This window comes from Poecilia reticulata, linkage group LG13 (assembly GCF_000633615.1).
Source record: "Poecilia reticulata strain Guanapo linkage group LG13, Guppy_female_1.0+MT, whole genome shotgun sequence".
In the NCBI taxonomy this organism is placed as follows: domain Eukaryota; kingdom Metazoa; phylum Chordata; class Actinopteri; order Cyprinodontiformes; family Poeciliidae; genus Poecilia; species Poecilia reticulata.
The window spans coordinates 29832133-29848325 of NC_024343.1; the positions used below are offsets into that span (position 1 = coordinate 29832133).

General features: G+C 36.2%; 2 protein-coding genes across 6 annotated transcripts in view; one reads left to right on the plus strand and one right to left on the minus strand.

Moving 5' to 3' along the window:
- Positions 1 to 188: 188 nt before the first annotated feature.
- On the minus strand, positions 189 to 10333 carry napab (N-ethylmaleimide-sensitive factor attachment protein, alpha b). 2 transcript variants are annotated; one of them, XM_008426448.2, is made up of 11 exons: positions 10114 to 10331; positions 7378 to 7457; positions 7177 to 7293; positions 5773 to 5819; positions 5618 to 5695; positions 5484 to 5539; positions 5320 to 5404; positions 5138 to 5242; positions 4979 to 5047; positions 2640 to 2690; positions 189 to 2247 (listed from the first exon to the last, which is right to left on the minus strand). In XM_008426448.2, exons 1-11 carry the CDS (start codon positions 10209 to 10211, stop codon positions 2146 to 2148), a joined length of 888 nt encoding a protein of 295 aa, XP_008424670.1. In that variant the 5' UTR covers positions 10212 to 10331; the 3' UTR covers positions 189 to 2145. The 2 variants fall into 2 exon arrangements, with proteins under 2 accessions (XP_008424670.1, XP_008424669.1); XM_008426447.2 differs by having other exon boundaries at positions 7177 to 7457; positions 10114 to 10333.
- Positions 10334 to 12660: 2327 nt separating this feature from the next.
- bicra (BRD4 interacting chromatin remodeling complex associated protein) overlaps positions 12661 to 16193 on the plus strand; it is a 21275-nt gene continuing 17742 nt past the window's right edge. For 2 of the 4 annotated variants that reach the window (XM_008426452.2, XM_008426453.2), the window contains exon 1: positions 12662 to 12751. The gene's annotated coding sequence lies outside the window, so the exon portion shown is untranslated. Of the gene's footprint in view, positions 12752 to 16193 lie in introns of all 4 variants that reach the window. The other 2 variants (XM_008426449.2, XM_008426454.2) reach the window with 2 other exon arrangements.

Genomic DNA, 16193 nt, shown 5'->3' on the forward strand with positions numbered 1-16193 from the left:
TTAATATTGATAAAAATGTGATACATGAAATAATCTGCAAATGGAACATGTTTATTTTCATCAATAATAAGGAATTAAATACACCTATATTTCACTGGAAAGCTACTTTTAAGTTAGTTTTGTCTTATTTCAAGTGCACCAATATATTCGCACTACAATCCAAACAAAAACTACTTGGAAAGATTTTGTGTTTTTGCAGTTAGTTTATTCTAGGAAGATATTTTGTCTGATGCAGAACTTTTACATTTTAGCACAAAAAGCAAGAAGTAAAGCTACTCACAGGGGAAATGAAGAAAACGGGAGCAGACTGAAATATTCTCCACTCTCTCCGAGCAGGAAATGTTTTTCCACAGTTAGTTTGTTTGTCCCAGCTTACATTTCCAGTTCATCCACATCACAGAGTGGTGGATAATAAAACGAAGCTGGATGAGGCGGCGCAGGACGCACACGGGGAGTAAACCACGCCCAGACAGGCTGCAGGTCCACTCAGGTTTATTCAACAAGACGTCACACACAACGCTTAAGACCAAACGTTTCACAGGGTCATCAGGAGGAGGCGTGAGCACAGTGTCCCGATCCATAAAGCTTTTTCTTCTTTCTTTTTTTTAAATGTATTGCATCTCCATCAGGCCGTAAAACACATTTTAATCAGCCTGGTTACAAAAATACAAACCATTCTGCTAAACCAATAAACTCCCTTTCATTCCAAGCCATGCAAATGATCACAAAGGTCAAGGGTCGTTGAATGTTTTCAGGAATAAAATGACTTTAAATGGGAATAAATACACAAAGTCACCGCTGATAAGGGCTGGGCGATAAGGTTTCAAAATAAAATCTGATTTTAATTGCTTTATTTTGTAAAGAAATTACAAATGACAGAAAATATTTTGCTTTTATTTCAGTCATCTCCAATTTAAATTGAACGACAGAAAATTAGAGGAAAACTGCAAGAATTTTAAATTAATTATGAAAATATATTTACTTAGGTATTTTTTAATACCATATTTGATTTTAAGTTTTTTTCCCCCCCTTATAAACAGAAATTACAAATGACAGAAAATATTTTCAAAAAGTGACTTTTATTTCAGTCATCCCTTCTTTAAGTTCAGTATTAGGGGGGAAAGCTGCAAGATTTTTAAATTAATTACAAGAATATTGTCATGTAGATATTTAATTATGAGGATAATAAGATTTTTTTCGTACCAGATTCTATTTTAACATTTTTTTTAAATCACTTTCTTTAAAAAAAAAAAAAAAAGACAGAAAATATTTTTTACTTCAGTCAATGCAGGATTAGGGCCAGACTGAGACGTTTTGTTTAATTACAATAATGGAGTCATAATATTAGCCGAATAAAATGCGATTTTACCAGAAAAATGTCTTAAAATTACACAAGAAAAACTCTTGGTAGATTTTTTGTTTTTAGCTTCGGAGTTCTCAAAAATTACTACTTTGTTTTACGGCTTTATCTCAACCTAACTTATAGTTTGACCTGAATTCAATGTGCAAATAAATAGAAGCTGTAAAACAAGACGGCGGTTCTTGGTGCATCGCTCTAAACGACAAAGTGAGAATTGGTGGAAAAGGAAAAAACACAACAACAAAAAACCAGTGCAATTTTTTTTTCCAAAAACAAGAAAAAATGTGATTGATGTATAAAATTATCGCCCAGCCCTTTGGAAGCATCCTGCTGTTCACATCCTGAGAGCAGCTTAAGGCAGAGGAGGGTTACAACTCAGACTCGCTTTTTAATTAGAAATGCCCCGATCTGACCCCTAAAGAGAAAAATAAAACTCCAAATGTTACCGCTGCAGGCAGAAATCGCATTTCAGTTCGTTTAGTTTATTCTGGACACTTCAATCACACCGTGACCCGCGCTCTCTCACTCATCACACGACAGCAGAAATAAAGTTTTAGTCTGCTGGTAGTATTGCATCCCAATCATGAATATTGTGGCCAAACGCCGAACGTAAAACTAATACCGGGTGCCGAGCGCAGCCAGGGAGATAGTGTTCACACGCATGATATAAAGACTTGTTCAGAGTGGAATAAAAGGCAACAAAGACATAATGCAGACGGCAGAAAATAGAGTACATAAAACGAAGAATGCAGCGGGAATCGAAGGATGTGAGGCGGCTGGTGAGGTCAGCGGAGGTCGCTCTCGTCGTCCTGGATGGCCTTCTTGATGCGTAGCAGCATGGTGGTGAGCCACTGGTCCAGACGGGAAATGGTGTCATATTCCTTCACCTGGACACAATCCCAACATGTAATTAAACAAAAACAACACATTTAATGTGGCTGAACGAGAGAGAATCATCGCTGAAGGATTTTATTTGGAGAAAACTGTAAATCTGGCAAATATGAGGAAGTAAAATCCCAAAGATTTCTGCTTTTTTCTGTTTAAAACCAACGTTTAAGTTTGCTAACTAGCCATTAGCAGCTAGTTAGCGGTAGCCTCGACCGCCTGAAGTCACAGAACGCAATGAAGACGACTAAAACTGCTGCCTGACAGAAAAGTAACGCAAGAAAAAAAAATCCCTACAAGTTTGAATAGTCCCTTAACAACAAAATGTAAGACCTGTGATTAGCATATTCACATTTAGTCAATTTAAGCAACAAGCCTGGGTCTGTCCACTCACCGCATCAGTGTAGCCGTCCACGTTCTGTTCTTCATACGCATCTAGAAGTTTCTGTTGGGAATAAAAACACATTAAATGGCTGACAATGGCACCGAAAAAATGCATTTCATTATTCAACCATGAATACATTTATACCATCTGATAATCCAACCATCCACATGTAAATAAAACAAATGTAACAAGATAGTTTAAGGCTTCCCAGTAAAGTTACTGATTTTTAGATGCAAAAGTTGTTTAAAAAGACAAAAAAAAGGAGCAAAATACAATAAACACCTCAAAGAACGCATCAAATGTGTTACTTCAGCTAAATAGAGGAGCAGACCTCCAACATTTAATTAAATCTGTGAGCTTTTGATTGCATAAATATGTAATATTTCAGTCAGATTAAACATCCTGGATACGAACGTCAAAATAAAAGGTTCGAAACAAAAATACAGGAGCAGCACTGCAAAAACACAAAATCTTACAAAGTATTTTGGTTTTGTTTCAAGTGCAAATATCTTATTACACTTGGAAAAATGAGAGCTACACTACTAGCAACTTATAGGAGTTTGATTTAAGTCAACAGTTCTTTACTATTCATGAAAATGTTCTAGTTCCACTGGCAGATTATTTCTCTTATGACATGGAAAAAAATCTTGTTAATTTTTCATTAATTTTAAGGAGATATTGACTTAATATTCTCAAGCTCCTATTTCTTGTTGAAAAGTTATTTGTAAATTAGTTTTGTCTTCTTTCAAGTTCACTAAGATATTTAAACAAGAAACTAAATTAAAAAAAAACGGTGAGATTTTGTGTTTTTGGAGTGAAATAAAAATGTAAAAAATGAAAAAAAAAAACATTATTTTATTAATAAAATAATATTTAATATTTAAAATATTTAAAAATATTTTTAAAAAATATTTTTAAATTTTAAAAATGTCAAAATATTCAAAATAAAAATCTAGATTTCAAACAGAAGTCATTAGATTATCAATTTCTCTGCCTGCATTGCGTTTAGTGTCCACTTGATGGCGCTGTGGAGCGCAGAGTCTCCTCGGTATCTAAATCTTTTCTCTGGAGGAAACCCCGATAAACACAAAAAACAACAACTCCAAGCACATCGGCTCATAATGTCTGATAACCAGGTGAGTAATCAGACTGACGGATTCACCTGTGGATCATTAAAACGTCAGATAAAAACCCTGCTGGGATTTCACTGCACCTGAAGCTCATTCTAAAGCAAAACTAACAAAATTCAAACTAAGAATAACCGACTAAAAAGCCTTTCAGATCACATGCGGTGTTGTTATATTATGGTATATTTTTGTCTGCAACCAGCCGTTCTTTAGGTAAAACAGGCTTTTTATAATATTAGTGAGACAAAATAGGATAGTTTTAAGTTTTTCTGTCTGTTTTTCTCCAATATTATACATCAAAATTAAACTATGGAGTTTAATCTACATGCCTTTCTTTATTTTGAATAAACATGGCATCGTCTTTTCAGGAAACTGTATTTCTACTTTTTGTAGCAGTTTGATTCCTTTCTTTGTACTGAAAATATAAAAAAAATAATTTACACAAAAATAAAAAGTCTTAACTGATAAATTATCTTCTCTTTCTCACAAGCTGATTTAGCAACTAAATCTGTGGGGCGCAGCTCAGTTCGTCAGCGTTGTAGGATTTTTCTTTTCTCTGTTAAATGAGCCATTTTTCACGTTAGCACTAGCATTTGTTTCAATTGTATTTACCCAGAATGCACTGCACTGTAGTCCACTTCCTGCTTTTGGAGCGGTCTCCTCCTATAAACTTAGTTCCTGGTGTGATTAAAGTGAGCTCTGGTGTGATTTGAATGCTCATGTGAACGTCAAGTGGGCCAGAGATTGCTCCAAAAGCAGGAAGTGGACTACAGCTCAGGGCATTCTGGGTAAGTACAACCAAAACAAACGAGCTAATCTAGCGCTAGCAGTAGAAATGACTCTTTTCCTAAAGACGAAAGTAAAATCCTGCAACTGCTAAAATCTGATGCTTCTTCACTTTTGTTTACATTTTGTGATGAAGGAAGTTACTCTCAGTGTCTTCAGATGTTTTTGTGTCGTTTCCTTCAGTGGTTCTTGGTGCAGCGCCCCCACAGGTGAGGTGCGGAACAGGTTTTTTTAAAGAATTTGGTTTGTTTGATTCAGTCAGTGTGAAACTGAACCACAGCAGCTGAAAATGTAACCAGTGTTGCGTTTTTGTTCTCCAATCGAACTCTGTCTACCAGACTCTCAGGTGTGAAAACGCCCTTAGATTTAAAGCAGAAATGCTTCCTGGGAAACCGTTCGCCACGTTGACATTTAGTAATTTTGCAGTCAGCCTACCTTCAACAGCTTGCACTCTCTGGAGTCTGAAAACGCTGGAAACATTTCTTCATACTTCTGCACGGCAAGCTGAGCGGACAGCAAAGAAAACAGCCTTAAAACAGAAGCTAACGCTACGCTAGCTTCACAGCTAGGAAATTTTACGTAAATTATGCTCACCTTTGCGTTTAGCATGTCTACACAGAAGTGACACAGCGCCGCCTTGAAGAAGTGATCCTTGGCACTGTATTTCAGGAGCGTGCTGTCCATCGCGTGAGTTCCAACCTGAAATAAGAGCTTACGCTTGTTTTACAGATTCTTTGCTCAGCAAGACGTCAGACGCTAAATGTTAAACGTCTAACCTGCTCGTAGATCTCTATCGCTTTCTGGTACTGCTCCAGCTGGGCTGCATAGGTCGCAACTTTAAGAAGGCACTTGTTTGCAGAACTGAAAAAAGAAAACCCGTTTAACAAACTATTTGAAGTAAAGCGCAGAAAACTGTTCAGATATTATCTAAAATATTCACCTGGTGGATTCTTCACCTTTATAATAATCTGCTGCTTGTTCAAAATGAGCAATTGCCTGCAAGTAAAAATGTAAACAAAGGTTATTTTTAGAAAGTAAACAGAATGAAATTAAAATGAATGGTTTTTCTTTAACCTTGTCGATGTCCACCAACTCTGTCTCGTAAATCTCTGCGATGGATATGTGATGCTTCGCTGCGATTGTGAAACGACCCTGAAAACGGACGAAAACAACGATTTTTACAAAATCAGCTTTAACCCAAACTTAATAAAAGGAAAACACAAACTCACCATATCTGTGTAAATCTCGATGGCTCGGTTTAAGCAGTTGATGGCCTCTATAGAGAGAGGAAACATTTAGACGAGAGCAGAAACCCAAACAAGTCCAGACATTTACACACCTGTCATGAAAACTAAATCTGCTGGACGTAAATAATCCCAGAAGTTACCAAGATAAACGATAATGTTGTCACTTTGAGATCATTTTCAAGTCATATAATGGTAACAGTGGCATAATAATGCAAGTACAAGCTGTCACAGATCAATAAACTGTTAATAAACAATTTAACTCTGGAAGAGCTGGAAGATATTTTAAATTAAAAAAACAACAAATCAAATTGTAACCCACAAGAAGGGTTACTTTAAATACCTTTTAATAGTAGATGGCAATACCAACACTACAAAAGTATAAGTAAGTTGGGCCTGATCAGGAGATTCTAAATTCGGGGGAGCCTAGGTGTGAACAACAGAGGAGAGCACACAATGTATATAAAAAAGTAGAATTTAATTTTTTAAAAAGTAGAATTTAATATAAACAACATTTGTGGATCCACATAGATGCTGAAGTCTTTGTAAATAAAACGGTTCCTGACAAAAGTGTAGAAAGAAAAACAGATGGAAATTTTGAGACTGAGCCGAGATATTTTATCGTTTTTCCAGAGAATTTCTGAGTTGGAAAAGTCAAAAATTTACTACAAAAAATATCATAAAGTTTGAGACAAATCTCAGCAATTTTTTGAGAAAAAACTTGAAAATCTCAAGAGTTTCAAAAGTAAAACATTTTACAACTTTTTAAACTCAGAAATTTCCAACTATTTTTCTATAAAATTTCCAAGATTAATCTCAAAATGTCCAAGTTTTTCTAGAAATTTGGGGGATTTTTTAATGGAAATTTACTCCTAATTTTTAATTTTTTTCTATCTACAGTGGCTCTAATATGTCATACCATAGAAAACTAAAGCGGCATACTGAATCTTTGTCGAGAAAAGAAACACGAGGAAAAAAACATCAGTCATACAAATGGAAAATACTGATGAATTTATGTTTTGCTTATGTTTTCAGCAGATATATTTAGTCTTACACCAGATTTAAAGCCTTGTATCTAAAGGAAGATTAAATATATATTTACAAAAGACCTATTATTTTTGTTCCTTTTCTAGTTCCAGGATAAATAAAGCTGACGGCCTTAAAAACCAGATGGTCAGACCCCCCACTGAGCCTCTACTGGGGGTCAGTCTGAAAAAACAACCAAACTCAGTCACCTTAAATCCATGAACATCACAAAGCTTTGAACAAATCAGCTAATTAACCTGAATAAATGCTGCTCTGTATGACAAATAACAATGAAACACAACATTCTGAGCCATTTTCACACAGAATGCAGCAGAACCAAAGACACACAGGAGCCAGACTGACCTTGTGGATCTGCTTTTTTGAAGGCGTTTCCAGCGTCTATCAGGTTGGTGGCTGCATCGTGTTTGCTCTGCATCTGCAGGTGAAGATGAGCAGCTTTGGAGAAAGCATTTCCTGCAGCTGAGAGCAGAAGGTTTGGTGTTAAAACAATGATGATGAATACAGACGAGAACGAGGAGGAGGCGGCGAGGTCGGCCTTCTTACCACACCAGTTCTTCGCCATCTTGTACATGTTGGCTGCTCTCACATACATGTCACAGGCCTCTTCCAACTTAGAGGAACCGCTGGAAAACACACACGCTTTTATAAAACATAATGATCTGGACCAGCCTTCCTCAAACTGGTGGTTCCTCTACTGGTCTACTGCATGTAATCAACCGTTTATTTGCTGCAACGCTACAGTTAGCTTAGCAAAGGATTGTGTTTAAAAATAATAACGGACAAGTGGCTAACTATCTGAAGCTGAAGATACAGGTGGAAAGTTTCACAGGTTGAGTTGCAGAACTTTTGTTTTTGAACATTATTCCATAGCATGCTGCTGGATGCGATGTGATGGTGATGAGGCGGTGCACAGCGCTGCGCCCCGCGCCGACTACCTGCATCTTAACCCCTAAAATAAAATTATTTATGTTGGACTTCCTACTGTCTGAAAGAGTTTGTTTTTGCCAAAGTGACTCATTTCTATTTTTTTATGTTTCTAAATTAATTACAAATTGTCCTAAAATGGTATTAATGCAAACAACACTTGTGGTAAAGAACCTTTTTGATTTCCATGTGTTTTCTATCAATGTAAAGATTAGACGCCACATCTGAAAATAACTCAAAACGCCCCACATACACATACAAACCAGCGTCACCTTTCACCTTAGGAGGAACAAAAACAATGAGTTAAGATTGTTTTCATTTCAGGTTGTATATGTTGATGTGTTATTGCGGGGTAATTTCTAGTTAGGTGGTCCGAGAGGAGTGTTTGTTAAATGGGGTAAGATTTTCAGGTCCTCGGCCTGAAAAGGTTTGAGAAACGCTGATAAAGTTTTCATCTCTGTTAGGTTTAAACGGCTGGATAAGATTGTTGTTCTCTGTTGAAAGACAAAGAATTTAGATGAGAGCCAACCGGCATTTTTAGTTCTGTGAAGTAACCAGTTACATTTACTCAATTACGTTTACTTGAGTAACTTTTTCGAGAAAAAAACAAAACTTTTAGGAGTACATATACTACTCTGTACTTTTGCTTGAGTAATTTTATTATGACATATTTTTACTGTTACTTGAGTAAAATTTCTGGATTTTCTACCCACTGAATGAAAAACAAACATGTTTTAACCAAAAATTCCCCAGACTCAGACACAAACCTGCAGTTTGTGTTAAAGTTTCATCAGTTTTGTACTGAAAGAAACTGATTTGGGTTTGTTATTTTTTGTTACCTATATGAACTATTTTTATTTTGTCCTGAAAATACCAAACATTTCACTTAACTTTATATTTTAGTCATTTTTTTTACCATTAAAGGATTGATATTTTGATCAGTTACTCTTTACCAAATACTTTTTTTACTCTTTTTGAATAATTTCTCAGATGAATACTTTTTACTTTTACTTGAGTAAAAATAAGTTGAAGCAGTGCTACTCTAATTCGCATGAAGTTTTTGGTTACTCTGCCATCGCTGGTTCTGTGACATAATAACTAATTTTGCTTTGTCCAAGAAATTATTGCAATAAACAATCATTTTGTTGTTTTGAGAGCATTTTCAGGTAACAGTAATAATAGCATATTAATACAAGTTCGCTCTCTTAAAGACCAATACAAGTAAATTTTGTACAGAACTCTTAATACTCGAACTGGAGGATGTTTTAAATAATACAAAATAAAACGACAACCAAAACCATAAACAAAATATAATGTTCCTGTTAACAATAATTGTGCTTCAAAAATGTTAATCATCTTATTGTGACAGACTAATTAGCACCAGTAATGAGCGAACAACCTGTCTTAAATCAAGTCTTAGTTCAACAGAAAGGCAGGATGATGACCTGGTTGTTGTTTTTTTGCAGCACATTAAGGAGCTCCAGCTTTCTAATCCTGGCTCGGTCTGCCTGTGTGGGGTTTGTAAACTCTCCCTGTGAATCCGTTTGTTTTTTTCCAGGTATTCCTGCTTCCAAAAACACGCCTGTCAGGGGAATCGATGAGCTTGTGTGCATGGTTGTCCGTCCTGTTTTAGCCCTTTGATGAACTGGTGACTTGTCCAGGGTGTGCCGTGCTTCATACGTAAAGAACACCATCAGGTTTTCATTTTTAGTGTATTTTCCTTTCAGTTCCTTCAATTTTTATGGACACAATGAAAACAATCTCAATACATCACATCAGAAAATAATTCTTAAGGAATCACCTTGTTGCTTAAAAGGTTATGACTTCTTTTCTCCAGTTAAGTTGTGGATTTACTGAATATTTAGGAGTCTTAGGGAGCTTATTGTATTTTAAAATACAGTACATTAAGTGCAATATGTTTCCTAGTTGCTACTATAAACAAACGTGACTGACATGTGACTTGCGCAGATTGACTTCGCCAGTAGGAGGCGCTATAGCAGCGACATTACAGAAAGTGTCCGCACATATCAAACTTTATACTTAAATGTCATTTAGGTCACATATAAACAAATAATAGCCTGCTACCGAATCGACTTGTGTTAACAATGGAGTTGTCACGACGTACGTCGCCATTTTAGCCGTGAAAAGCAACATATTACGCATTGATGTGTCCAGTAGCGGTCTATAGAAACATTTATTTAACACTCGTTGACAACCTGGAGTGTTAAGCACCACCGTTTATCACCGGCAGCTGCAGCGATGTTGAATGTTTTGCCATCAGATGTGCTGCTAACTGCTCAGCTAACCACCTTCCGCATATTTGGCCCTCATACTGGCTAACAGTCACACACTCACCCGAAAAACGAGCCGAAAAACGACTGGGAAGACTTTAGCTTCTTCTCCGCCTCCGCCATTAAGGCCGCGGCTTCTTTTTCTTTCCCGCTGTTGTCCATTTTTGCTGGCTTTTCCCTCAACGGTCAGGAGCCGCGAGTAATTGCGAAAGTCAACAAACTTAGCTAACGAGTGCTAGCAGCAGTGTCACATCACCAACCACAGACGGTCCTCTGTCACGTGACATGGGAGAAGGGAACCCCTGTGCTGGTGCATTCAGGTACTCTTCGTAAAACGCGGACACAACCTTTATTTTCTCGTAAATTACATATTTTAGAGTCCTCGCTCCCTCAAAACGTTTTATTCTGTCATAAAAGAAAAATAAGTATTTTATTTCATAAATTCATTCAGATTTACACCCAAAAAGGAAAGCTATGTGCGTTTTAGTGCTGAATTCAATGAATCTCGGAAATCGGAGCTATAAATCACGTCACACCTGAGTTGAAAAAGTTGAGTTCTATGTTTTTAATTAATCAGTACAGAGTCAGTGGTGCATTTGAAATAACGTGTGGCAAAAAACAAAATGTGTTTTTTAAAATGCTAAGCAACAAGTCAGACGTTTTCCATAAAAAATAAAAAAAAAACAATATTTGCATGAGTAAAAATCACAGTATAAGGATTCAAACATTAAGTTGCTCTAGCTTTTTAAGGTCAATTCAATTCAAAATACTTTATTGACTCCAAAGAGAAATTAAATGTTGTCAGTCATCCAAAGTGGAAATCCAGTAGCAGTCAGTTCTGCACCTAATCAGAAGAGGCCTCTTACTGAAGACTGTTGCTGTATAGTTTTCTCATGACTGTCAGCAGCTCATTTTCTGGGCAGCAGTGATGAAATTCCACAGAAACATGTCCTGGATGACAACATCCATTTGGCGAGCCCTGCTAATCCACCTCATTTGTTTTTGCCACTCCTCTTTAAATCTCTGTCTGGTCATATGGTTAGTGCAATGATCCTTGTCCATCACAATCAATCAAAGAGATGAACTATTTATAGCGGCATTGAAAAGTGCCGCTATAAATAATTATAGAATTAAAAGAATTTCCCAGGTTTGATTAAGTAATAAAGGATTTTTCCCTCTAGGCAACTTCCATTTTCACAAAAATGGCATTTACAACAAATAAATAATAACAAATGCTTTTTCCTAATATTTCTAGTCATTATTTAGCAATGCTTGTATAAACTGTTTTAATTGTCTGAAAATTCTTCATTCAGACACCTTTTTATCAAAGAAGAATACTTTTTAAAAGATGAGATATATCCTTAAACATGATCACATATCACTTTGTCACAAATTAATATAACTTTATGTCTCTTCATCATCAAAACTGCAAAGGGACCTTTGTTGTTTGATGCTCAGAATATTTTAACTGCCATTTTTATTGTTTTGCTTGTTGCCTGAAGACATTTTAATTCTATTAAGCTAAAAAAAATGCTTTATTGATCCCAAAGGGAAATTAAATGTAACTCAATATGCAGGTTCTTTCAAAGAATCGCTGTCGTCAGGAAGCATCTCCACTAGTGGTCTTTGTTACAGCGGTTTTGAAGCAACCTCTGACTGAACATACTGTTGTTGTATAACAGTTTCATAAATAGGATGCCAAAGTTGTCCATAGTTTTCTTTTTTATGAAGAATAATTATTTGTACACACACACACACAAAACAGAGAAATTATTAACTCCTGCTTTGGATGTTCTGAGTTTGGTGTCCCTGAATTGTTATGGTAATAAAAAAAAAGAAAAAGAAAACTTGCACTGACAAGTTCATCTTTTCACAATAAAGCTGCTCTGCTACTTTTGTGTCTTCATTGGTAAACCTAAACATTTTATTTTCTACCTACCTTAGTTTCCTGATACTTATTATTATTTAAACTGACAGCTCTACATGGGAACACATTTCCTTATAAGATATGTGCAAGAACCGAGAAAAAAGTTAACTAAAGTCAGGCAATCTGCAGAGTTTGACTGAATTCAGATGGAATATCATAGGAAGGATGTGACCTGTTGTTGTTTATATTTCATTATTGCTCGTTTAAAATTAACTTTTTGGCTATTAATGATGTAATATTCTAAGAAAAACACTTTTCCCACCATTCAAGTGGAAAATTATTCCCACTCTTCTTTGTCGTCACTTCTGCAAGGGTTACCCTCTTGCAGTAAAGGAATACTCCTTCTCTTCAACATGAATGAATCAACATGAATAGTCAGATTTTTTCCAAGTATTTGTGTTAAAACTTCAATTTGTAGGTAGCCTATAAGTTTTCTTACCTGAAATGATCTAAACACAACCGAAAGAAAGATCGCTATTCTTTTCTTTTCAATTATCCAAATTATCCTTCTCCTAATGTTGAGAACTAACTGGTACGATGAGGAAATTTATTCTTTTAGCGAATTTACCAAAACATAATTTTATTTTGTGTGAGAGGTTGATTGTTGTGTTAGAAAAACTGTCTGAATCCCGTGCAAAGCATCCGTATGAACAACGCAGATTTCGATCAGGCAAAGCGGAAGTCTCCAGTTTCCTGCCTCTACTCGGGTCCTGTTGAGCAGCCCGTGCGAGGCTGTCCTGGAGACCCCGCGCTGCCTGCACCTCTAACGTCTCGGGTGAGTTTGTTACAATGTAGCAATTTCTCTATTAATCCGAATAACCGTTACAAAGCCGCAATATCTGCCAACTGCGCACAAAACACAAACCGCATCGCTAACGCAATCGAAGCGCCACGCTGCCGCACCGCACCGTAAACACGTTCATTTTCCACCGAATTCCCAAGCATACCCCCCTCATCCAAGAGTATTCCAACATTAACTCATATTTTGCTTGCAATTAGCAATAGCTCGCTACGTAGTTGCGCTTAAACGTCCCCGGCAGGCGGCTCTTCTCGGTTCTGGCTGAACTGCGGTTCCGCTGTGCAGCTCCAGTGTTCAAATTGTGTCACTCGATGGTTTGTTTTGAATGTCAAAGGCTCAAGCTAGCTGTACGTCTCAATATTGTTGATAGCAGGTTAGCTCGCTAGGCTAATGCAACTGAGCAGAGCTGCATCAAAAAATGACCAGAAATAGGGGTGAAAACTGGGTTTCAAAACCAAAAGTTTGGTTCCATTTGAGTTCTAAGCCAGGTGTGTTGCTGTCAAACGTTATGTGCTGGGAGAAATAATTAAAGATTGCTTGCAAAGCTGTTTAAAAACACCAGCTAGCATGTAGCAATCCGTTTGCAGTGTCTCCATTCAAATCCTGCGCACTGGGTTTGCTCTACCCGAGCAATGGCTCCGATCCGCTGCCTTTCTCAGAGCGGCAACCGAGCTACCTTCATAGTATCGATGACCACTCTGCTTAAACACCGTGTGTATTTGTTGTGTTTGTGCTGCTGGAAGCTATGTGCACAGTTGTTACTTGTGATGAAGACAGTGAGAGCCCACACTCGGAAATCCTTCCAGGCGGTGCGAAAACCGCGCGTTTTCAGTTTGTTGTCGGCTGTTTGTCGGTGTTTAGCAAATCTAAGTTCTGTCTGAGTTCATCCTAACCGCATCAGTGTTTATTATTACTGAGCCTGCATGTGAAAAGATGACGCGCTGCAAGTCATCGTGAAAATAGTGCAAACGAGAAAACGCTCTTCTTTATTTTAGGACCTCATTTATAACAACACGAATTTACTTGTTTAATAGTAAATTAAACAAACATTTTAGGGAAGAATATGCAAAAATAACTGATAAAATAACGTTTTCATGTTACAGGAAAGCTACAATAAATCATGTTTTCTATCTTGCTTTGAATAAGTTGCTAGTTTCTGTTTATCTCAGGTTTTTAGCTGGTTGTATCTACAGCTGAGATGTTTTTAAACTAGCTTTTTGTTGCACTGTTCTTGGGAAAACAGAGTTAACAGCTTTCTGGCAACATTAGAGATGTAGAGATTACAATTATTGTCAATTTTCTTGCTTTTAGTCAAAACTGTAGCAGCAGCATTTAGCCTGATTTGTTTTTGTTTGTTTTTATCAAATTGACTCAGTTTCAGTAATCTAAAAACTGAAAATTAAGACATGCTTTTGTTTCCGTCCATTTTTTTAAAACTCTTTTTGTAATAATAGTCTTATGTGACTGTAAAAATTTTGAGACTGGTTTGTAGCTTGCTCTGTAATTTTTAGCCTCAATGGATCACTACATCTCAAGATTTACGTTTTTGGGACTGAAAACAATGATTCTGGTCTTTTTCAGATTAAATCAGGAGGAAATTTTGACCCATACATTTTAAAAAGATGTTATAAACTCAGTCAGTGATGGTAAGATACTGTGGTCATTAAATAAGACAGATAAATAAATCAGTGGGTGATAGATATTGAATAATATTGGCCCAAGAACTGGACTGTTATGATCAGTATGAATGTTCTGCAAAATTTCACCTTTAAAAGCTATTTTAGACCTTAATTAGCTGGTTTGTGGAATTTTTATACAATCTTAAGGATAGTAAATAAAATATTTCTTATTATAATAAGTGGAGATTTGTTGTGTCTTTGACAGAAGAAAATAATTCTTCTTTATTCAAACATATTTATTTAAAATATTTTAGAATGATGATGACTTTGTTATTTATCCACCTAAAAGATCCTGTTCTTGGTTGTGATTGGAGGATTTCTGACGCAGCCGATACAACCTGCACAGGTCTTCAGTCAAACAGACATATAGGAGAACCTGCTCAGGAAAATCTTCTCACCTTCGGCGTATTTACAGTTAACCAAATGTGTGTATTTATGCACACTTCTGTACTGCACAGCAACAGCTCAGTTATGCCATCAATTTCTTTATTGTTGTGTTATTGGAACAACAGTTACTGGTGTGTAGTTGTCGGACTGGTGTGTGTTGCTCTATGATGGACCCTTTATGGGTTTATGGATGGATGTTATTGCAGTTTGGTTGTAAGAGGAAAAATTGCTCTGTTTACATTAAAATTGACACTGATCTCTACTTATTGCGAGCTTAAAAATAGTAATTTTGAATTCTTCATCCATAGTGCACATGCTTAAAGATTAACAAAATGTTTTAATTTGTACTGTTTTTTCTTTTAATTAATTACTGTAGATGATTTTAATAACTATATACCTATTTCCAAATGGCCTTCTATGGACAAAATTTTGGAAAAAGTCATCTGTATTCATTAATTGGCTTTTTAAAATAATAAGTCAAGTTTTCAATCTGAAACTTTTAAGGATTTGGAACGACATTAGAGTGAGCTGAGCTGCTGTCCAGTTTTGGTTTTGTTGGACTTCTCAGCTTCATCAATAAAACTCAAATGTTTTACAGTCTTAAATATTCTTTTGTTAACAGGCACTCAGTTATTTCATGTCTCTTCACACATTCCTGACATGTTTTGACGATGTACTTCCGTGTTCATTACAGGTGGTAAAGCTGATGTTTGAAACCTGACATTTTTAAGTGACAGGTTTTTCTCTGTTACTGTTGCCAGTAACTCCTAGTTTTATGGCGTCCCTCAGGGCTCCATTCTTGTCCCGCTGTTATTTTCCATTAAATTATTCGTAAATATCTCTTGTCACTTTTACGCAGATGATTCTGAAACCCGTCTGAAAATATACTAAATTTATGTCTCTCTGGCTTCAAAGTCTGGATGTCTGATAACTTTTTATTATTAATAACAAAGCAGAAGTGTTATATTTTGGTCAGAGACTCCAGTCCAGGAGGCTTGAGGTGGTTTATATTCTGATTTGAGCTTCTCAAAACACTTAATAATATCACAAAACTGCCTTTTATTAAATTAGGAATACTGCCAAAATAAAATCGATAAGAGATGTGCCGATCAGGTTTTTTCCTGCCGATACCGATCACCCAGGAGGGCCGATCACCGATACCGATCACATAATTATTATTTTTTTTAATCATAAACACTACCGGTTGCATTATGTGGAAAAAGGAACCATGAATTCACCTTAATTTAGATAAAAGCTTTTAAATAGCTTTTTCCAAGAAAAAAACTAAACTAAACAAAACAGGCATTGTGCAAATTGTACTGCTATCAATAATACTATCTTTAACAGACTGA